The following is a 22,999-nucleotide window of genomic DNA, read 5'->3' as shown; positions in this document are numbered from 1 at the left end:
GATGAGCACAGCGTTGTCATTAATGGGGCACTTTCTAAAGAGACAAGCAAGTTCTTTGAGTGATATGCAAAAAAGCTACTAGCATGTTTGCACATTACAGAAAAGGTGTTTTTTCAGTAAATATAGTGCTCATGAAAAAATACTGGAATGATTGGGTCATGGACACAGCTTCATTTTATCCATCATGTAGCCACTCCATGTTAAGATTGAGGCACACTGGAGGAGGCAAGGAAGTTTTCCTTGCTACTGTCAGTGTTCCACCTGTCCTGTGGATAAAGGACTTCAGATTCAGGACTCCCAATGCAGCACCAAGTTTCTCTTAAATTTAACACTCCTATTCCTACACACACCCAACAGCAACTGACTTGTGGGCCCTCCAATACTTATTTATCCAAAGCATATCCACTCAGATCTCAAGTCAGGTCTAAGTAGAAACCATGCTCTAATCAAACCCCAAAGGAAAAAGTGACACATTATTAATATTAATGGAAGAACAGGTGAACTGTGACACTATAGAATTTATATGGCTAGATAACTATTTTTAACCTGACCTGTGAGGAAAGGTTATGTTTAGTTTTGAGAAAAGAAGACTGATGGAGACCTGATAACAGTCTTCAAATATGTTACAAAGAGAATGGTGATCAGTTGTTCTCCATGTTCATTGAAGGTAGAACAAGAAACACTCAATCAGATTAATCTGCAGCAAGGGAAATTTAAGTTACATATTAGGAAAAAAAAACTTTCTAACTATAAGGATAGTTAAGTACTGAAACATGTTACCTAGAGAGGCTGTGGAATACCCATCACTGAAGATCTTTAAGTATAATTTAGACAAACAACTGCCGGGGATGGTCTAGATATACTGTATGTGGTCCTGCCTCAGTGGGAGATGAAGACCTTTCAAAGTCCCTTCCAGCCCTACATTTCTATGTTGTATAACACAAACCGACTAGCTTTGAAATCCAGGGGTTCGGGGGGGGGGGGGGGGGGGAGGGGACGGACATCCAGAAGACATCTTGCAAAGCAGATCAAAATAGAAAAAATATAGCAAATGTCATCAATTAAAATAATGTATGTGACAGGTAAACATAATGGCACTACTGTTTCTATGCTGCAAGGCAGTGGGATAATGCAAAAAGCAGTGGAGCGCAAGTGGCAAATTTAACACTAGTCATACAGCCTAGTATGCACAAGAAACCACTTCACAAGTCTAAGCAGAATAACTTGAGCATCACGTGGTGCTCTTATAACACTTACATTTAAGATATTAGGATCATTGCTTTCCAAGCCCTGAACCAAAAGCACCGCAAAGCTGTCAGTTTGTGGAAGGCCACCTTTTGTTTTTATTTTCACAGTATCAATATCCATTGCACCAAGACGGTCTTCAATGCTATCCTGCAGAAGAAATAAATATGGGCAGTGTCACTTAAACCAACTTGCAACCAAATACATAAGGCTCGGACTCCATCAATTATGTTTTCTCAGAGGTGTTTTTTGAGCCACCAGCTGAAGCAGAGCACTGAACCCTCTGCAACAGTTCTCGATGTCAAGTCCTATCTTGCTATATTTTTTAGGCAGGACAAGTTCTCATCTCTCATGATATAGCAGAGACATTCAGGAAGGAAGGAGCAAGCAGAGCTGGAGACGGGGAATATGGCATCTGTGTTGAGAAGTGGGGGTTCAAAGCCCAGCAACTTGCTCTAGCAGAGAGAAGGCAAGAATACAACGTTCTTCAACAACATGGTAGATTTGTGGGCAACGTGTAGGACTTGGATGCAAGGCTGCCATCATTCACAGCTGCAGGGGAGCTCATCCCAGATGAAGCTCATTCACATCAAGTGATAGAATAACAGTTAGCTCTGAGTGATTATTTTGGCCAAAAGGGGAAATACAGTCCAATCTGGCATGCTTATTACTGTTTGGTAAGAGCACTTTGATTACCTCTTTGTCTCCAGGTTTTCTTTTGCTTTCCATTTTCTGCATTCCAGAGGACTGAGATTTGATGGTTGCACTATGTCCAGGAATTCCAGGCACTAAAACTTTGGCTTCTTTGTTCAGAACAGGCGTTTTTACCTAGTGACAAAGAGACATCCACACACGAATAGGAAACATGTTCAGGTGTGTTTTCTGTAGTCCAAAACATTGGTTTATTGTTTCAGACCCACACACATGGTAAAATCATTCCCTGCCATGTATTAATATCTCCTCTCAGAATCCATGTCTGGTAATAAGACAAGAAAGTCCTATAAAGAAGTTTAAAGTTGATCCCAGTGGAGCATTTGCTGAACTAACTCAATTAATATTTGTAACTGGGCTAATTATACACCAAGTGAGAATCATTTATTTATATTCCAGAGTGTTCAACTAGAGGAAGTGTTTCCTAATTACACTTGACAACAGAAACACTTGCATCTTTGCTGGAAATATATATATAGTAAGTGTAGAAAATCTAACACCTTCAAACAGGGATCACCCTATCTACCACTGAAAGTCAGCAACCATTTAACAGCAGCACCATACAACAGTTTAGGGCAATTAGTGGATCTCTAGGTCAGAGGTTCTCCAACGGGGGGCAAGACCCCTTGGGGAGGTACATGTATTCGGGGGAGGGGGAGGGTGCGGAGGGGCTGATAAGCTTTGGGGGGGGGGGGATTAAAAACTTCCTGCACACATTTTACCCACAACAATTAATAACTAGCAAAGCTGATTCCTCCAGACACATCAGGTCCTCAGATGGCACTGTGCATTTGACTCTAGATGGTGGTGTGCATTTTGATGGGTTTCTGTTAAGCTTGCACAGCATTATACAAAGTGGCTGCCATCTGTACGTTAATACGTTTGCTACGATGTGGTGTGCACATTTAATTGGAAGCATCAACCACAGTCGCAGTTTTGCTTTTGCTCTCATTACAATAGATCGTTGGCTCTGTTTGAATCAATGACTTACTGTTTTTAATATTTAGTGAGAGTTGCATGTTGATTTATTTTTATTGGTACAGTAATTCCTCACTTAATGAAAGAACGTTAACTGGGACAACATTGTTACGTTGCTGATCTATTAGAGAACATGCTCGTTTAAGGTTGTGCAATGCTCCCTTATAACATTGTTTGGCGGCCGCCTGCTTTGTCCACTGCTTGCAGAAAGAGCAGCCTGTTAGAGCTAGCTGGTGGGGGCTTGGAACCAGGGTTGGTCAGCAGCGCCCCCATCAGCTCCCTAAGTTCCTTGTGCGGCAGCCTCCCAGCAGGCTATCAATTGTCAGGCAGTTCAGATGTCCCTCCCCACACTGCCGTGTGCTGTTCTTGCCCTCTGCCTTGGAGCTGCTCCCAGGAGCCTCCTGAATGCTGTGCAGGGGGTAAGGAGGAAGAGGGGTGCTGATTTCAGGGTGCCCTTCCCCGCTCCTGTACCCCATCTCCACAGAGCAGGGTGGGGACTCGACAGCTCAGGACCAGGACGAAGGGAGCTTGCTGGCAGCAGCTGCTGTCTCAACTTGCTGATCTACTTAAAAAGGCAGTGTATTTAGAGTGGAGTCAGCGTACTTAAACGGGCAATGCTCTCTCTCACACACAGGATGTGTCTCTCTGTCTCACACACACATGCACCCCCCAGCACTTTGGAAAGTGGAGGGAGTGGTGCGCTCCAGTGGGATAGCGTGGGTTCATTATTACATTCAGTTTCCGCAGGGAATGTTTGCAGCCACTGCCATGCGTCTATTGTGTCTCCTCCTCCCTTCATTCATAGTGCCTTGTAGAGTGTGAGGCTACATTAACAACGTGTTAACCCTTGAGGGCTCAGCCGAGTGCTAGTTCATCATTTAGCAGCAAGGTATTCCCTGGGAAATATCCCATCCCTTCAACCAAGATTCACAATCATCATTACTATGTACAGTAGTAAATTGTTTAAAACTTATACTGTGTCTGTCTGTCTTTTGTCTGGCGAAAAAAAATTTCCCTGGAACCTAACCCCCCGATTTACATTAATTATGGGGAAATTGGATTCGCTTAACATCGTTTCTCTTAAAGTAGCATTTTTCAGGAACATAACTACGTTAAGCGAGGAGTTACTGTATATGTACTTGTGCGGCAGGAGAGAGGGCATAAATTACAACAGACAAAAAGAAGGGGGGGGTGCAATCAAGTAAGTTTGCATCCTAGAGCAATGGTTCTCATTTAGGGAGGTAGAATACAAGTATCTGAATTAAATCAGGCCAGGATGCTTGAATAAGCAACCCTTTATCACACAAAGAAACACCATGGGATCTTTAATGAACACAAGGAAGATGAGTTGTAAGTCTCAACTGAAAGTCAGCACATCCAGCAGCACAGTGATCATTCTGGATCAGTGCGGATGCAGGGAAGCGTGATACATACAGAATTCCAATAAATCACTTATTGCAGAAACCTGTTTACTTAGAGGTCATCCATTCAAGCACTGACCTGACCTAATCCTTCTTGCTTTGAGATACGATAGGTTCCCAGTAAGCAGTAGCACTGGCTGTCACTACACCAATACAGACTACTATAATGACTGTAGGAAACTCCATCTATCACCTCACTTCTAGTAAGATTTAGATATAGTAGGCAAAATAAGATATTCCAGTTTCAGGTTGTTACAGTACAGCAGATGTGGTTTTGAAACCTACTCTAGCTACAGATATTCGTAGGGAAGTGCCAAGTGCATGACACGTGGAACTCTTCTCCAGAAGGCGTGCTCAGACAGCCAAGAGAAATGTGTCTTCATGGAATTCAGCAATAAGTGAAACCAAGACGAAGGTCATCACAGCAAGCCCAAGATTCCCTATAGCTTTCACTTTGGTGCATCTATCATTGGCTTCATGACTACAAAAGAACACAAGCCCACATCTGGCTCACAGAAACCCAGAGATGTAGCAGTAGTCCGAAACCCAATAAGCCAACTCATACAGTAAAATTAAGTGTGCCACAGATTCTCGGTGTTTCAACTCAGAGTTATCAGTAAGTGTAGTTTGAGAAAATGCTGCCTCTATACATTTAGATTTGTGGGATAAGTGCACTGAGTCTACAAGCCAGGAATCTTCTGAGCAGTGTCCACTGGGCCAACTCATACCATAATACAGGGTTCCCAGGGTACAAAAGGGGGAGCAGCCTCAACTGCCTTTTTGTTCTTTCCACTAATTCAGAAATTCTTAACCTGAAGAAAGCTGAGACTCCAAAGTTGCAAAGGCGGGGGCTGGAATTATACAACAGCACCCTTCGCCAAAAGCCACTTACTGATGAGTATCTTCAAGGTACCCTCCCCTTTTAATACGCTGTGAACCCTGTACATGGGCTAGAGGTGAAAAATGGTCTCAACAGACGTTGCTGTGTAAGATTTCAAGTTCACATTCCCAGGTGCTGTATCCCTGGGAATTGGAACATATGAAGGCCACTTCACAGAAAAGACAGGACACCTGATTTAAGAATCTACAAAAAAGGCAGGATTAATTTTACAGAAATACTAAACAAGAACACCCAAACATTGCCCAACTGAGGGCTGCAAAGGCAACTTCTCATGACCCAAGGATCTGCCCCAACTAGCAAAAATTGGAGATGCCTAATCTTGAGCATAGAGATGAAGGCAGTAGTAGTCCTAGTCCACAATACCCTATCTCCATCTAAGCACTGTGTGCTAGGACTAGTAAAAGCCAATGAGATACATTTTGTTCAAGGAATGCTATTTGTTACTGAACTTCTCCTCAGAGTGAGCTGTAGCGCACGAAAGCTTAGTCTCTAAGGTGACCCAAGTACTCCTGTTCTTTTTTCAATGTAGAACCCTATCTTCTCTGCTAAAATGGAAGGTTTAGTAGTATTGATAAATATAAAACCGGAACAGGGACTAGGATGATGTTTCAAACAACACTCACCTTTGTTACAGACATTTCTGTTTGAAGCGCCATGGTCTTTTGAACATCCCTTATCAAGCACATGTGAGATTCGGTGGTGTTCAAGGACTAACACAGGAGAAGAGAAGAAACAGTCCACATAATTTAAACACACCACTGTGACTCATGAAGCTACTTCAACAGGTTAGAAATAACTTAGCAGGCATTATCAGTAAAGTGAAATTTCGGTTACTTCAGGAAAGCAGTTGCTTTGCTTTTCCCCAAGTCACCAGATTCCTATGTCTTTCAAGGGAACTTGTTCAGGTAATGGAGGACCTTCAACTGAAGCTTAATTTATTAACACCAGTTTTAAAGTTGCTGCAATGGAGTGGTCAACAATGCCTGCTGGAACAGCAGGAAATACCCCCAACATTAGCTATGTTGTATTTAATAAAAGAAAGCAGAATCAAAATTCCCTTTCAGACAGCTGTACTGAGGGCACTGGACACACCACAGGAAAGAGTGGCTTTACCTCGCTACGCAAGTCCACATTAAAAATTCCTCCATTCAGAGAGTAGTTGGGAGTTTGTGTTACATGCTTACAAAACATTAGGTTGCAAATGGAGTAGGCTTTACATACCACTCTCTCAATGATGGGTTGTAAGGTGTTTCCATACACAAGCAGTAATGACTGCTTGTCGGAGCAAAATGCAGCTGCTAGAATAGGGACTGGTTTTGGCGTGGCGTCACTGTCCTTTCCAGACGTTGCTATTTGGATAGTACAATTTGATGTTAAGGGCTTTTTGCAGTATCTGAAAAGAAATGATTTCATCAAAACAGATTTAGCTAAAAACAAGAATACTTTGCCTTTCTACAGCACCTTCTATCAGCTCTCCAATCAACTCAATCTCAACAGTTTATAATTTTAAAGGTGGGTTAAGTGAGGCACAAGGAGGTTAAGCAACTTGTCTAATGTGACAGTCAATAGCAGAGCTGACTGTAGAATGCAAGGAACTAATTTTCACAGTCCTCTGCTCTAGCCACTAGATAACGGTACCCCACAGTTCCATATCCAAGATACCAACTTTATAGAACACAAGTTTTGAGAAATAAGCATCGTGTCTGAGGCGCGACTGGGTCCTATCTTATGACCAGGATGTAACGGTTTAAGACCCGAACAGGACCGTACTTGGAAATGACTACAAACTGCCTTGCAGTATCCCCAGGTTCTTCTAAAATACAAGGTTAAGATAAAGAACTTTGAATTTTTAAAATACCAACTTACCCATTTAAGATGTGCTCAAATAAATGCAACTGTCCATCTCTGCATACAACTGCTAACTTCACTGGCTGAAAGAAAGTCACAATATATGGTCTTTATTAGATCAGAACAAACGCCCAGTTATTGATAGTTCATGAGAAATTAACATATGCTACTATGGTAGGAACTTAAAATTAAACCTACTGAAGTACTACTCATATAGGCAGTCCTACTAAAATGGCTTGGGCACAAGTGGAGAGGCATAGGTTTGGTAAGTGTTTAATAAAGCAGGATTTTCAGCATTTCTACATGGAGGCTGTTTCTATGGAAGAACGTGTATGCGAGATAGCAAGTCAGCCATAACATGCCTCTTTGGCCAATTACTGGTGTACATATAATATATCATATTCCATCTGAGATCTCTACAGTAATGGATGAAAAAGTAGAAAACCTGGCTTGACGTAGTGCATTTTAAGAAGAAAAGTGAAGGATGTAGGAAAGAGGCTTAAATAGAGACTGAAATATGTTATGGAACATGCTTCAGCTGTGTCATCTGTGAATAAGATTTGTTTCAATTCCCCGATTCTTTTATGTAGAAGTTTCCCGCAGAACATCATAACGTGCTAAAAATCTGACTTATGGAATGCATATCTGATACAATATATTAAATTGTAGTTCATTCAAAATTCAGTGGGATTGTCCTTGCCTCCTCATTTCAGGAAAACCATGGCAATTCCTGAACCGTATTTTGGTAAGAAACATGCTTATTTTGTGCTACAAGATGTGGCAAGTAACTGATTGCTAAAAATTGTTTCAATCTTAGAGTCAGTTAACATTTTCACATTATTAACAAGAATGCTGAAAAACATTTAAGGGACAGAAGTCTGAATGCTGTTACTTTGTAACTCCTTAGTCTGTAATGCCAGTTCTCAAACAAACCCATTAATTCGCATTCAACACTCATCCTTGCTTACCACACACCAGAGTGTTTTCTTCCAACATTAACAAGAAATCAGCACTGAAAACTCTAAACCAAAATGTACAAGTTCAAACTACTTCTCTTACCTCCTCTTTGCTTTCTGACGTTGTTAGGTCAACAAAGATTGGCTCATCTGTAACAGTAAAAGACATCACAGCATTCTTGTCTTTCCTATCTGATCTGATCTGCCTGGAGACACAAACAGCACAATATTTAGCGTAGTAAGAAAAAACATTCATTACTCTGCTACCCTCTGCATCATCACTGAAGGAGAGCACAATATTATAAATCCCCTAAACAGTGACCATCTACAACCCAGCTCTATGTGGATTAAAGACTTCTCAACTAAAAAGTGTTTTAACTATTCAAAGCTCCCCATGCCAATCATAAGTTTTCTTAAAATCCTAAGAGTGTTCTAGCCCCAAACTATAAGTTACTTAAAAAAAAAAAAAAAAAAGTCAAGATTCTTGTACAAAATAATCCCCAAGTGCAAAGAAAATGTGAATGTTTCACACACACTTTTTAAAAAAATAAGACACTAAAAGCAAAGAAGTCAGTCATGTAACAATGCTCATAGCATGTATTATAGTCCTGAGTAGGGTCTACAGGTAGCATGCTCAGACACAGCCAAGGAAATTCACATCTTCATTTTATAGTCAGTGAATTGAAACCACAGTTGAATCATCATCGCATCAAACCAAAATAACCCTTCTGTTTATCTATGAGCAACAGAATTCAATTCATACTTTCGTGAAAAGTCTATGCTCAAACTGAGTATCAACAGATTTTCACAAGAAAAGCCTACATACCATACACTGAGTAACCGGTCACGTGCTGCTCCAGACAAGAAATAGAGCCCGGTAATTCCATCAAAGGGCTGACTTTCATTCGGAGGTCGTACCGTGGTGAACAGTAGCGCTGAAACTGCTGTTGCATGGCCTGTGAAATTCTAGAGGAAATGAAATTTTACTTGTGATGGGATGGTGAGGAGTAGTCATATAGTAAAATTTTGATGTTCGAGCTGTGATGAACATTATGCAAGCTGCACAGGTCATATCCAAGTATTACAGAATAAGTCAAGATGTTTCTACAGTGTTTTCAGTTAGAACTAGAATCCAGCTGCCTTGAACCTCATGATATTCATCAAAGAGAGAAATGAAAGAGGTTACACAAAGAAAAGAGACAGACTGATAGGTGGAATTTCAGGTTGGGAAAAACATTGAGAGAGAAAACGTCATCCTCCCCAACAACCTTCTGTATTTTACAAAGTCCCCTGTGGGACTACCCCATGAAGCAGTGTTACACAGGTACCTCTGTTACTGTCCAAAGTTATTTCCCGTCTATTCATCTTCTCACGGGGCTTACAAGAAAATGAAGACCTGTTTTCGTTTTCAGCCTACAGTTGAGTATACTGGTCGGTCAATGCACCTACTATTTTTAATTGGAGATTACCAGCAAGTAATTAAGTTCCATGTGTTTAGACCAGGTTTTTGTCTGTGTACCAAACAACAGGATGTTTGCTACTATGCCTCCCAACCTGCTAAGTAACAGATAAATAATGTAGCCGGTTACATTAAGATTGGAAAAATTGGAAAGATGCTGTCTGAAGTCTAATAGCACTGGGTCTCTGCTGAATGCTGCTGGCAGAGTCCATTGTCACATCTGAAAGGAGCTGGTTTGGTCTATTTTTTATGTCTCTAGAGTCAGAATTAGGAGAACACGCAAAAAAAGGCATCCAGTGAAAAGGAGCCATACGAAGCTTATGTTAATAGTTGGTTTGCACAGGGGCTACTGACAGCACACTCAGACACAGCCAAGGAATTTAGTGTCCTCATTCAACTGTCAGCATGTCAAAACCACAGTTGAAGGTATCATCATAGCAGCAACTTCCAGTAGCCCCTGGACTGACAATTATTTCTTTATACTCAACACAACTTGGACATGCTGCACCAGGAAATACTAGCCACACTAGGTCAGTTTAATCAGGGAAGGATTTTTTTAGATCCAGTATAAAAAAAAATTCACTTACTCTGTAGACTTCTTTGGTCTCCAGGTCCCACAGTTTGATAGTTCGACCAGCAGAAAGTAACATCTTTCCATCCGGGCTGATGCACAGGCAGCTAACGCTGCTATTGTCACCTTTCCATTTGCTAGATTTTTGTTTGCAAGGGAACAGAGGAAGGTAGGAAGGGAGAAAGGAAAGGGGCACCAGTTAATATCTCAAACTCAGAGCAGCAATGTTGAAGAGGCTAAGAAAAATGCAATAGATTTAAGAAGCTACAAGTTGTGTCACAGCAACTAGTTTTTTGTCCCCCCACAACCAAAGCCGTTTACACACAAGAATATTAATGTGCATCAAATAAAAAGGCCAGTCTTGGTCCATTGCTGCCCATACTTTACCATTTGTATGTAATGCTGGTGAAAGGTTCTGGACTGACTGCCCCAAAGTCCTCTACACCCAAAATAGATGTAGCATGGGCCACAGTAGTACATGATTCCTACTGCACCAGACCCCAGAAAGTGTGCTCAGCTTTTTCTGGACAGACTCTCCCAACAGAGTAATTCTGCTGTGTGCCAATATTGAGGCTTAGTTCATTAAGGGACTTTTGAGGTCCTTGAATAAAGGTGTTATAAAAGTGTCAAACGTTGCCATGTACACTTGTCTCCACTAGGAACTAGTCAGTGACCAACACACTTCACACAGGCCACTAAACTGCAAGAGGACGATCAGTGTTCATTCAGTGTAAGGAGTGACCCACGCAACCGCATCATAAATATTTGGTTCATTGTTACAATTTTAAGACAGTTTTTTCTGAAATGCTTCAATGCAATATTCACAAGGTTGAATATCTTCAAAACCAAGCTAATTTATTCCACACCATCCTTGACAATCCAAGAGAAAAGTCTAAATGGAACAGGTTTCATTGCCTGTACATTTCACGGGCAATGCTATGTTCAATTCAACAGAGTTCTTTGGTTTCATATGCTCTTCCAAAGAGGAAAAGGAAAAGACTAAGCAAACAGCATCCAAATTGACTCTTTCCTATTTGAATACTCGGCTCTGGGCACATTTAAAAATGTTTTAAACCAATCAATATAAAATATGACTACAAATCACACATTACTATTTAAAGATTCCTTCCATATAAAATATTTAGATATGAAACTATACGGCAAGGAAGAGCTATATTGTGATACTGATGACAGATAGCAAGGATGAAGTCAGACAATAAGCAGCTACAGCAGGGGAGAGAACAGCAGAAGTTTTCCACTGCTCTTTTGGGTAGGTTTTGTATTTAATCCCCTTCTCTAACCCTCGTTTCCCCCTTCCCTCCCCCCAAAAAATAAAGGCAGTTCAGTGTATACACCCATTCAATGCTTTCATTTCTTACCAAACGAAGTGTGGACGTTTCCTGCTGTTCTCTTTGTCTGATCTTTCTGCTCTTGGAACATGTGTTATTGGGCAGTGTTTCCCCTTCGAATTAGCAAAATGGATACACACCGGGATCACAGATTCGATATTCATATCAGTGGAGATTTCAAAACATATTTCAGGTGGGTTGTTTTAATACAGTTTCACAATCTTTGTTTAAAGGGATACAATTTGAACTCTTTAGGAAGTTTAAAGTAGTTTCAAGTCCCATACCTGTCCCTAGATCATTCTAGGAGGACCCTTGACAGTTTGACAATCACCTTTTTCTAGGTCTTGAAAAAAAAACATTTCTCTGCCCTGTTACTGTGTGAAATACTCCAAAAAACAGGAGAAACAGGGAAAATTCTTGTATCTTAGAGCCATCAACTACACAAAGTAAATATGACAGGATAAAGAAAAAGGTTTTTTTTTTGTTCAGTTGTTCAATCACACTAACATTATGTGTGACTTGTAACAACTGCAGGTAAGGGATTTTCAGACAGAAGTGTGATTTTTATGTTGTTGGTGTGCCTTCAGTTTATATATTCTAATTAAATAAATATAATTAATAATATAATTAATGGAGATATCCCATCTCCTAGAACTGGAAGGGACCTTGAAAGGTCATTGAGTCCAGCCCCCTGCCTTCACTAGCAGGACCAAGTACTGATTTTGCCCCAGATCCCCAAGTGGCCCCCTCAAGGATTGAACTCACAACCCTGGGTTTAGCAGGCCAATGCTCAAACCACTGAGCTATCCCTCCCCCCCCCCCCCAAATGTTTTCTGTAGTTATCTACAACAGCAGGTAACTGCAGTGAATATGGTTTCTTTCAAACGTTCATTCCCACAATGTAGGATAGGAAGGCAATCATTGTTAAATGCTTTGAGCAGCTACTGCGAGACACTGAATACAGGTAGCATGATAAACCCACACCTCTGAACAATCTGGCCTCTAGCTGTGATTTTTCAGGCATCTGCAAATCCACATGTTGAATTGATCAAAGGACTGTGTTGATTCCAGTGATGGAGCTACAAAAACAAGACTTTAGGTGACTTGCATGGAAGCAATATTAGCTAATCAAACATCCTGTGGTACTTTTGGCTTGGTGAGCTACTGAGAACTCAGGGCAATCCACTGCGATCAATGCTACCATAAGGAAATTCTTTAAGGAATAAATATATGAATACAGATCAGTTCCCACTGAGCATGAGGATTAGCTCCTCCAGGAAGACCCACCCCTTCTGGGGGAGCCAAAAAGAAGTCCAGGGAAGAGAGACAACTTCCTCTTCTGACACAATTTTTTTAATTTATCATTAAACCAAGCAGAGACGTATCTGCACAGTACTAATTAATCATTAGATGCTGTTGCTTTTGCAGATTCCTAAAAAAACCAGAAATGTGGCTTCCAGTGAAAGAATTAGGAGAAACATACAGGCTTATTGCTGCTTTGACAACTGAACTATCTGAGAAGAGATGGGCTGAGGCAGACTTACCGAGAACCAAAAAATCTTCTATAACCACCTAGTTTTACTTACTAACTGTTAACTTCCATCACCACAACACTGATGGTTTTTAATAATGTCTACTCTGAACTCTCTTTTAAAGCTTTTGTAAGAAGTCAACTATTCTGTTTAAATTATTAAAGAATTATTTCAGGGAAATGGCACAGAAGAATAAAATTTACAGGTCACCATAGTTGAGTGTACATCTACACTGCAGTAAGGGGTGTGAAATGGCAGCTTATGTAGACATACCCACACTAGCTGTACTCTAGCTAGCTCGCTAAAAATAGAAGTGAGGACGCGGTGGTGAGAGCTTCAGTGCAAGCTGCAGAGGCAAATACGTACTCAGGGGAGTCAGGCAGGCTTGTGAAACCCACACCACGGCATCCTCCCTTCTAGTTTTAGTGAGCTAGCTAGAATACAGCTAGCACCAGTAGGTCTACAGAAGCTGGCACTCACTGCCCTGGCTGCAATGCAGACATACTCTGAGAATGTCCTTTCAAAACACATCTGGCTAGATTCTGTGCAGTACCACCCAGGGCACGAGGGGGGCAAAGGTTGCTTTATGCGACCTTTGTCTCTTTCAGATTCTGGGCTGCTGCAGGACTGAAATGGCTCAAGCAGCCCTGCGTGCTTCTGTAACTTATGGCAGCCTCCCCAGTGCTAAATAAGGGCCGTGCAGCAGCTTAGAATCTATGCAGCACCCAGCACTATGGGAACACCTCCTCCTCCCACCCCTATGCACTGGGATATGTAGTACAGAGCTACCTGCACCAATGCCATGTTGTCAGAGCAGCATATAGTAGCAAAAGGAGAGAGGCCAAATCAGTCCCACCCTCTCTTAACTAAGATCACTTCAGAGACTCTACCCCCATTCCAGATACGTTTCATAACTTCCAACACACACCAGCACATTGGCAAAGCCTTTGTATCAATATTCTGTACTCCAAACACATTGTGAGCTAGATGTTGAAAGAATGACTGTACCAGCTGACAAGACGACAACAGTGGTCAAACAAAGGCATTAAAGCGATTTTAAAGACAATACAGTACTACACAGATTGAGATACAGAATCTGAGACACCCTGTGACAACCTAAGGCTGTGTCCGCACTAACATTTTTCTTCCAATTCCCACTGGCGGTAGCATTAGAGCAGCCTGCGGCTGGCGAGTCCGCACTAGTACTTCCACCCTTACCACCACCAGTGGAGCTACACCAATGATAATGCAACGTTACAAGGCTTAAGTGTCCTACTGAGTGCTAGCTTTATCAAAGACGGCACTTACAAGTCAAGAGGATATGGTTTGTTCTTTAATTTTCAAAGCCTATTTTGCAATATTTAAAAAAAATAATAAACGGCTACTCTGACCCTCTAGCAATTGCTGCCTTCAGCTCTTTTTTGTTTCACAGTATTACAATCAGCACCAGCCTGCTCAGACAGCCAAGAGGAAGTTGTCCCCACTGCACATCAGTAGTGAGCGAAACCAAGTGGGTATCATCACAGCAAGGCATTCTGCTTAATGAACGGGCAGGGAAAACTGATTTAATGAACACTACAGTGTCAGGATAAATATTACTTCCTGACTTTACACCATCATGTAAGAACATCCTCTGGATTCCTAAGGTAAAATTTTCAAAAGCGTGTATTGTGCTACTTTTGTTCAGTGTGAACTACCACTTCAACCAGAAAATGCCATCTGCAGAACGAGTCATTCTGAAAAGAACTTCACTTGGAGAGAATTCATGAGATGGCCAGCTCACTACTCCCTCCCTGCTCTGTACTAAATCGCAGCAGCGATAGTGGAATGGGGGGAAAGAAATAGTGCCTGAGAAACTACAGGAGGGCCAATGAGGGTGTCTTAAGCGTGTAGGTGGCCGGATACCATGTCATATTAAATAGGTCATTTTCCCCCAGCCATGCAGCCACTCATCCCTGTCGGGGGTCTGCAATGGCAGTGTGTTGTGGATGGCTCAGCATCCAAGAACACAATACCTTCCAAGTAATATCACCTGCAGCAGAGGAGTGCACAATACAGCTCAGGAAGGAATTGCAAATGTGGATTTAAACCACCTTTGCATTCCCTGTTCTGCTCTGGCTGTGCCAAAGGCTGGTTGGTCAGTCCCCTTGGTGTACATTAGAACTGCCTGAAGGCATCTCTAATCTTTAATGAATGCTAACATCACTAAGAGGCTCATGAAGCTGCTCGGGTTCATGCAACTATTCTACCTTACCCAAACCCATATCCCATTATGCTGGCTCTAGAGGATCCCCATAAACTAACGTGACCCTCCCATGGCTCATTTTCAGACTGCTTTGTTTTGGTGCTGATGTGCAAAGCTGCTTCACCACAAAAGAAAATGTGGCCCGATCTATGGGTTTTAGCCAATGCCCACTGAAGTGAACAGAACTCTTTCCATTCACTTCAGTGGGATGTGCATCAGCCTCCAACTGTAGCACAAGTATATCATCTTGACTGTCTCATGATCATAAGTAAGACACAGCAGTTTCAGGACAGAGAAGTATGACATTGGTTCTGTTGCTTGAATCTGAATGGAAGGAACCAGCAAACTTCTGCCTAAAAACTACTCACTTTTACAGAAAAGGGGGGGGGTGTAATTTTCAATGCTGAAGAAAGGTTGAGGCTCAAAAAAAGTCTGAATGAAACCTTACCAATTCTTTTGTGAACCTAAAACCCAAATGAGTTTTGCATATTAGATTTTACTGCAAATAATTTATTGCAAACAGGACTATTGTGTGTTTCAAAGAGTATCGGGTTTGTTTGGGGTTAAGGGTAAGACACCTTCTTGATTTAGGAGTTCAAGACCTATTTTCAAAAATGAGTTAGCAGCCTAAGTGCCCAAGTCACTTTTGAAAACAGTATTTGAGCTCCTAAATCATTTAGGGCACTTGAAAATTTTACCCTAAATATGTATTGTAGAGACATCTCACAAGAGTCCACTATTCTGCTGCTGAAAACCAACAGACATTTCTATAGACTCAGAAAAATGTGAACTCCACCAGTTTTGTAGCAGCAGTAAACCGAGGTGCTGTCTACACACAGTTGAGATGTTTGGTCAAATTTGTGCAATCACCTTTGATGAACACTTGTTAATCCATTTAAGAGTGACTGATGTTGATTTAACATAAGTCAATTCCTTACAGATGTATCAATTTAAGTTAAGGCCTGAGATAGACAACGCAAGACAGATGAAAACAAGAGTTTTAACAGTGGTCAAGCTTTTATACAGAAAGTTTCAGTGGCAGATCAAAAAAAGTCTTCTCATGCGCCTGCACTCCCCCTCTCAATCTTGCACTGTTGTAACTCAGCCACCACTCAATGTAACAGGAAACAGAAACACTCTCATAGTTTCACACACATGACGCTATTAAACCAAGAGGATGCTGGAGTATAGAAAGTAGTCATCCTGTGGACTGAGGAATTCCATCAAATTTAGTTCTGCTGAAAACATTCTCAGTAGTCAGGCTAAAAGGGCATTTTTGTGCATTACTTAGAAGAAAGGCTGACGCAACCTTTCACATTTTTTGATGTCTGTCTTCCACAACCAGATTCCACACCAATGTAGCAACCCTACCATACATATTGCTGAAGTCAGAGCAACTACTGAACACTATGTTAATAGTGAAGTCCCATGATGTTCTGTAAAACTGTGTAATATACTTACTGTTGCATCAGAGAGGGGAAAAAACCTCCTTTTAAGATTTCCTACTTTTTAAAGCTGGTTCTGTTTCAAAGGTTTCAGTTCTTGCAAGATATGAGTTTAACAAGTCCTGTCTAGATTACCTGGGGTGATCACTAGCTGCGGTGTAAGCCATTTTACAAATCTGTCATGGACTACCACAGTTGCATACGGTCTACACTAGCTAGAATAGACATGCTAGCATCATTTCCCTCACTAGCGTGAACAAAAGCACCAACACCTTATGTATACTACAGACAGGTTATGCACTAGCATGGTTGCCTGACACAGTTAGTGATATCCATAAACTAACACAGATAATCTTAACTGTGGCATGCAACTGTACAAGCATATGGTTGTGTGTAATGCAGACAAGCTGACAGGCTGCCAGCTACTGTACCTTACTGGAAATGGATCTGACACAATATTGCTACCCCAGCTGCTTTCTTCACAGCATACAATGTAACCAGAGCAAATTAAGATAGCTGTTATGGACATATTTCAGAGATGTTTAAATATTTAGCCCTTTTATACTAGAACGTATATGTGTTTTGTTGTGGCTATATATTAGCAATTTAATCTATGAATTTTCTGCCTTTTGCAATTGTCTTACCACTTTAATAATTTTCAGTTCATACCTTCAAAAAATTGGGTGCCTGAGGCTATGCTCTCAATTTGTATTTAAACATTCAAACAAATGGTCTGACTTTCGGAAGCAATGAGCGCACACCCAATGAAGTCAGCAGGAGATGCTGGGTATTCAACCTTTTTGAAAACCTTGGCCTGCATTTCAATAGGCTGACATAGATTTACATAACTACGTGACTGTGAAATACTAGATGAAGACCATGTACTGCCCAGCACATTTTAGAGTTTCAATAGACCTACCTTATAATACAAGAGTATGTTCTAAATTAAATGCTTGTGAAATCTGGTTTTGTGAAGACAGCCCAAAAACAGTTCTGAATAAAAGACAGTTACCTTTTCCGTAACTGGTGTTCTTCGGTGTTCACCTAATATGGAATGGACATGAGCAAGCACTCAAAGAATTCAAATTTATATTTTTGCTGAGACTTGTGACCAGAATGTCTGATATTTTTTTTAAATTGATTTTGAAGAAATGCCAGACCCAATTATTTTCTTGACACAGTGCATCCTTTATGCCTTTAACAGAGCCACAACAGTCCCCCTCAGAAGCCCAGCTGAGTGACAGCTTTCCCTTCAGCACAGAAGACTGGCTACCAGCCCCTGCTTGCATGAAAGTCAGCGTCCAAACACCTTGCATAGCAAAATATGGCACCTCCAACTAGACCTGACCAAAATGCTTTGATGAGGGGAAGAAGGGCATGTGTAAAAGAAATGCTGACACTATTGACTGCAGACCAGTCTCACTCACCACTTCACTTTGCAGGTCTGTGTGTTCCATTCCACAATGTGTTTGTCTTCTGAACAACTATATAAACAACCATTGTCCTGGTGCCACCGTACACAGTTTATTCTATTGTCATGACCACCATCCTACAAGAGAAACAAAGATTTAATTGCTAATGGGCAAATGAAATGGGCCTTGGCTAATGAGTTTTTGTGCAATCAACATACCGAACAGGCCACTTTTGGGGAGCTAAATCAGGTTATGGAAAATATGAAAAGGGTTATTCACTCAAACAGAGAGATGGCACTATACTGCAGTTTTAAGTTGGTCTCACACACATGCATCTAGATAGATGCTAGAAATATAAGTGGTTACACCTTTAAAATTCTTTAAGTAATGAAAGGTTTAGTGAGAGAATTCAAGCCTGCTCTAGCACTTTAAAGTCACAGATAAAGAAAACCATCCCCCTCCTCATTACATTGACATAAATACAGCCCAAACAGACCCATCTGAATAAACTATGTATCTTGCTAGCCTTCTTCCCTGATGATACAGATATCTCCCAGATGGACACTTCAAGAGCCTGCCTGTCCAAGCAAGCTGCTAAATAAGTGCCATTTCCATATATTCAGCACTTCAAAAGGAGCCATCACCAGACCAGACCCAAGGACTTAGCAAGAAACATCAGCCACCTCTCCTGTCCGTCAAGTTATCAAAATGGCTGCAAGCTCACAGGCCTGGAAAACAACTGGATGGGCATAGCTAAACACTATTGAGTATCTCAATAATGAATAGACCAAACAAGGAAGAAAATGGGGATGTCACGATCTAATCCCTAAAGGCAGCTAAATCTGATACCCTACACAAGGAGTTTTTTTTTTTTTATAAGGGGCAGAGACGAAAGAGAAAAGGCAGGAGGAAGAAAACCAGAGGCACTAGCAGAAGGGTTTCCAGCTCTGAGATTTCAGAGAAGGTTGGGGTTGTGACATTCTATACCTTGGGAGAGCATCCTCTAACCCCCATATTCCTCATTTTTATATAATCGTGATCTTACATATAAAGCATGCCTTATACGGCATCGGGGAAAGGTTCTGATCAGTTGAAAGTCATTTCTCTATCCATATATGTATATCATTAATGCATATGAAGTTATGAGAATTGTGTTGTATGGTGGTCACTGAACAACTATATAAACAACTGAACCACCATACAACACAATTCTCATAACTTCATATGTAAGGGAATGTAAGTTGGGAAATCAGCCAGATACTAGCTCCCAGAGGCAACAGCAAGGAAAGTAACCAACACCCGGGCAGGGGTCAATCAACCCATCAACAACCACAGTCCAGCAAGGGAGCTACTGGAAATGTGTTCGATTATCTTTTGTTTTAGCTTGTGAATTTTCCCTATGCTAAGAGGGAGTTTTATTCCTGGTTTCTAGAACAGTGAAACTAAGTCCAGAGGGGGAGTCCTCTGTGTTTTAAATCTTTTTATTACCCTGTAAAGTTACCTTTCATCCTGATTTTGCAGAGGTGCTTCTTTTACTTTTTTTCTTTATAATAAAGTTCTTCTTTTAAGAGCCTGATTGATTTTAGTGTCCTAAAGATAAAGGGTCTGGTCTGTACTCATATTAAAGGCAACTGATTGGTATATTATTCTCAAGCCTCCCCAGGAAAGAGGGTGAAGGGGCTTGTGGGGATATTTTGGGGGAATAGGGACTCGAAGTGACCCTTTCCTGCATTTTTGTCTAAATCACTTGGTGGTGGCAGCAATACCGTCCAAAGACAAGGAAAGGAATTTGTGCCTTGGGGAAGTTTTTAACCTAAGCTGGTAGAAATAAGCTTAGGAGGGTCTTTCATGCAGGTCCCCACATCGGTACCCCAGCGTTCAGAGTGGGGAGGGAACCCTGACAATGACTCACCTGCATGAGGCCACACCAGGGGAACTGCTCAATCTTGCCTGGAGACTCAGCAATGCCCACTCAGACATGCCTGGACTTGTGCTCCCCAAGCACATAGGACTGAGGATATAAAACAGACACAGGCCCAGCATGTGGCCCCTTTCTCCTTCACCCACCCATGCTGCAAGCAACAAGGACACTCTGAAGACTCCAACTGAGGGGACTGGCCCGGATTTCAAGGGTGAAATCTGTGTACTATGAACTGCAATATCCACTGGGGTGAGGAAAAACTGCTTAGTCTAGTTGCTGCCCAGTCTAATAGGGTTGAGAGTTTAGACTGCATGCTTACATTTTATTTCTTTTGGTAACTCTGATTTTTTGCCTATCACTTAAAATCTATCTTTTGTTGTCACTAAATCTGTTTTACTGTTTATCTTTACCAATGAGTTTGTATGAAGCGTGTGGCAAATCTGCTCAGGTTTTGCAAACGCGAGTGTATATCCGTTTTCCACTGATGAAGTGGTGAACCAAATTAATAAATTTGCACTGCTCATCTTGAGCATTGCAAGATGGTATATTCCTGAGGTGCGGTGCTGGGAGCTGCAGGGATTTGGCTCTGGTGCCTTTTCTGTGTGATTTCTGGCTCTGGGAGCATTCGTGCAATCTAGCTGGGTGTGGCGCTCCACATGCTGTTGTGCAGAACGATAACAGAAACTGGAGGTGTTTGCTGCTGGTCACTAGTAAGGCATTGTGAAAGACAGCCCAGGTTGGAGAGAGTTCAGGGGTCACAGCGGTCCCACCGTTCCATGCTGCACCCTGGGGATCCCATCACAGGGCTCATTGGTCAAGTCATCGAATAATCCTGGCATCATGTGTCCCAAACATGGGAGTCTATCAGTGTGGGGGGAAAATGCACTGGGTTATACTTAATCTGAGACCTGGTATTAGAACTCAAGTCCTACCAAAGGAGCAGCAACAGCATTTTACTGAGAATCTGTTCTAACCAGAATGAGAGGATGAACACATGCCTAGAAAAGTTACTGGATCTTCTTCCAAAAGATTAACGGAGTTTTGTAAGAGCATCGCTAACCCGCTTTTAGTCATAATTGAGTTTCCTGAATTTTACTATTTAATTCAGCACCAGCCTGCTCAGACAGCCAAGAGGAAAATGTCTTCACTGCAAGTCAGCAATGAGTGAAACCAAGTAAGCATCATCACAGCAAGGCATTATGCTTAAATATGGGCAGAGAAAAAAATTAATTTGATACATTTCAAAACCAAAAATGACTTTTCAGTTATGACAGAGTGAGGAATGTTCTTGCCATTCCAAATTTTTTTAAAAAAAAAATATGACACCTCAAATACAAGCCACTATTCTGTTACTAACAAAAGAAAAATGGTCAACATTTCTGTGGACCCATCAAAAACATGAACTTTGTGGGTAAAATCAAGACATGTCACCAGCAAAGTTTCAGCATTCACCCTATCAATTTTAAACCAATGTTGCTAAACCACTACCCAACTTAACAAGGCACACAGATGCTTTCCCATATGTAATAAATACACACTGTGCATCAATGCCCACGACTAATAGCCTAGAACCAGGAGGAGGAAATCAGTCTCATATGTCTATTCCAAAATATTATCATTGATATCAACCATTATATTCCTTTGTTTTGTTACAATTCAAGGCTAAATGAAAAGGCAGAGAAGAGGTGATGTTAATAAAAAGAAGGAAAAACGACAGCAGGATGGAACCACCACCTAATACATATGCTGAGAATATAAGGACTCACACAAGACATCATATGGAAAGCGAAGTCTGTGATTCACACTTTTATAGAAAAGCCAACATGCCAGTGCAAGTAGCATCTCCACACTAGCCAATGCAATTTTTTAAATTCTCAGACACAGAATATTGTCTAATTGTTGAAGATGCAATACACGCAAGATGAATTTCATGGTGTCTAAATCCTTACTATCCTCTCGAGTTAAAAGGAACTCAAGAATTACAAATGTACATGTAATCGTATGATGTTGCGCTAGTCTAGAAAAAGTAATTCCTCAGTCTATACATACTAGCAACACTAGAAGTAGAATCATTCTGACCTTCTTGTGGATACCACATACCCATTCATGTGTGTAACTACATAACCATTCAGAATTTAAAACTTTGTTAAATTAGCTTAGCCCACCCCTTTGAGCAACAGATATGACTTTACAAATAGGCAGAAAGATTGATGTGACGCTTACTAGTTTGCTCTGTAATTCTCCTTTAACTGTGCTGTATAATAAAATACTGCCAACCGCTGTACCAATGGCCAACAGATCAAACTGTTCGCCTGCTTCTGCAGCTTCAGATTTCCTTTTTTTCCTCTGAGGACCCTCCTGAAAAGAGATTGGGAGCGGGGTTAAAAAAAAAAAAAAAAAAAAAAGTAAGTTAGTCTGGTCAGCTTCCCCAAATAAGGGTTCCGTAACCCTAGAGTTCAAACACAATTGGGAACAAATGTGTGTAAATTCTAGTGTAGACAAGACACAATCATGTTTTAACATGTTAACTAACAGGATTACAAATCTTAGTGTAGACAAGCCCAAAGAGTATTATTTCCACCACTATGGCTCAAAATCAAATTTTAAAAGATCAGATGAAATCATTCTGATAGCATGGTGGCAGTGTGCTGTTCCATGAAGAAAACCCCAAGGTCATTTTCTAGTTTTTGCTTTATTCCCAGAGCAAGGCTGAAAGGTAGTACACGGGGTATGCTTCATCCCCAAAGGGGAAGGTCAAAACCATAACAGAATTTAGCATTTCTATAGTACTTTTCATTTTTCAAAGCACTTTACAAACATTAAATAAATCTGCAACTTCCCTGAGAGGAAAGTGCTATTCCCATTTTACAGATGGGGAAAATTAGGACAACACAGTGATTTGCCCAAGGCCACAAAGGAAGTCAGTATCAGAACAGGCATTATATCTCGTAGTTCCTGGCTCCCATGCTCAGACCATTTTTTAATCCCTTGCCCTCACAGTTTGA

The 22,999-nt window shown here is 41.1% G+C and overlaps 1 protein-coding gene and 5 non-coding genes across 6 annotated transcripts in view; all 6 read right to left on the bottom strand.

Moving 5' to 3' along the window:
* Window positions 1-22,999, bottom strand: part of WDR43 (WD repeat domain 43) — a 36,128-nt gene that overhangs the window by 7,901 nt on the left and 5,228 nt on the right. Inside the window, exons 3-12 of the mRNA XM_065401475.1 lie at window positions 22,218-22,443; window positions 18,089-18,210; window positions 10,107-10,227; window positions 8,887-9,026; window positions 8,164-8,266; window positions 7,123-7,187; window positions 6,478-6,649; window positions 5,880-5,966; window positions 1,942-2,073; window positions 1,258-1,395 (exon numbers count right to left, since the gene is read on the bottom strand). Coding sequence (XP_065257547.1) covers window positions 1,258-1,395; window positions 1,942-2,073; window positions 5,880-5,966; window positions 6,478-6,649; window positions 7,123-7,187; window positions 8,164-8,266; window positions 8,887-9,026; window positions 10,107-10,227; window positions 18,089-18,210; window positions 22,218-22,443 — 1,306 coding nt within the window. The remainder of the gene's footprint in view (window positions 1-1,257; window positions 1,396-1,941; window positions 2,074-5,879; window positions 5,967-6,477; window positions 6,650-7,122; window positions 7,188-8,163; window positions 8,267-8,886; window positions 9,027-10,106; window positions 10,228-18,088; window positions 18,211-22,217; window positions 22,444-22,999) is intronic.
* On the bottom strand, window positions 4,706-4,783 carry LOC135876929 (small nucleolar RNA SNORD53/SNORD92). Its single transcript, XR_010561339.1, has one exon. It is a non-coding gene; the product is annotated as a small nucleolar RNA SNORD53/SNORD92 (small nucleolar RNA).
* On the bottom strand, window positions 8,691-8,770 carry LOC135876930 (small nucleolar RNA SNORD53/SNORD92). The gene has a single exon (XR_010561340.1). It is a non-coding gene; the product is annotated as a small nucleolar RNA SNORD53/SNORD92 (small nucleolar RNA).
* Window positions 9,877-9,960, bottom strand: LOC135876931 (small nucleolar RNA SNORD53/SNORD92). The gene has a single exon (XR_010561341.1). It is a non-coding gene; the product is annotated as a small nucleolar RNA SNORD53/SNORD92 (small nucleolar RNA).
* On the bottom strand, window positions 14,423-14,500 carry LOC135876928 (small nucleolar RNA SNORD53/SNORD92). Its single transcript, XR_010561338.1, has one exon. It is a non-coding gene; the product is annotated as a small nucleolar RNA SNORD53/SNORD92 (small nucleolar RNA).
* Window positions 21,110-21,187, bottom strand: LOC135876927 (small nucleolar RNA SNORD53/SNORD92). Its single transcript, XR_010561337.1, has one exon. It is a non-coding gene; the product is annotated as a small nucleolar RNA SNORD53/SNORD92 (small nucleolar RNA).

Source organism: Emys orbicularis, chromosome 3, assembly GCF_028017835.1.
Source record: "Emys orbicularis isolate rEmyOrb1 chromosome 3, rEmyOrb1.hap1, whole genome shotgun sequence".
NCBI classification, from domain to species: Eukaryota; Metazoa; Chordata; order Testudines; family Emydidae; genus Emys; species Emys orbicularis.
Note: the sequence above shows the minus strand (reverse complement) of the source record. Positions and strands in the feature narration are given on the sequence as shown.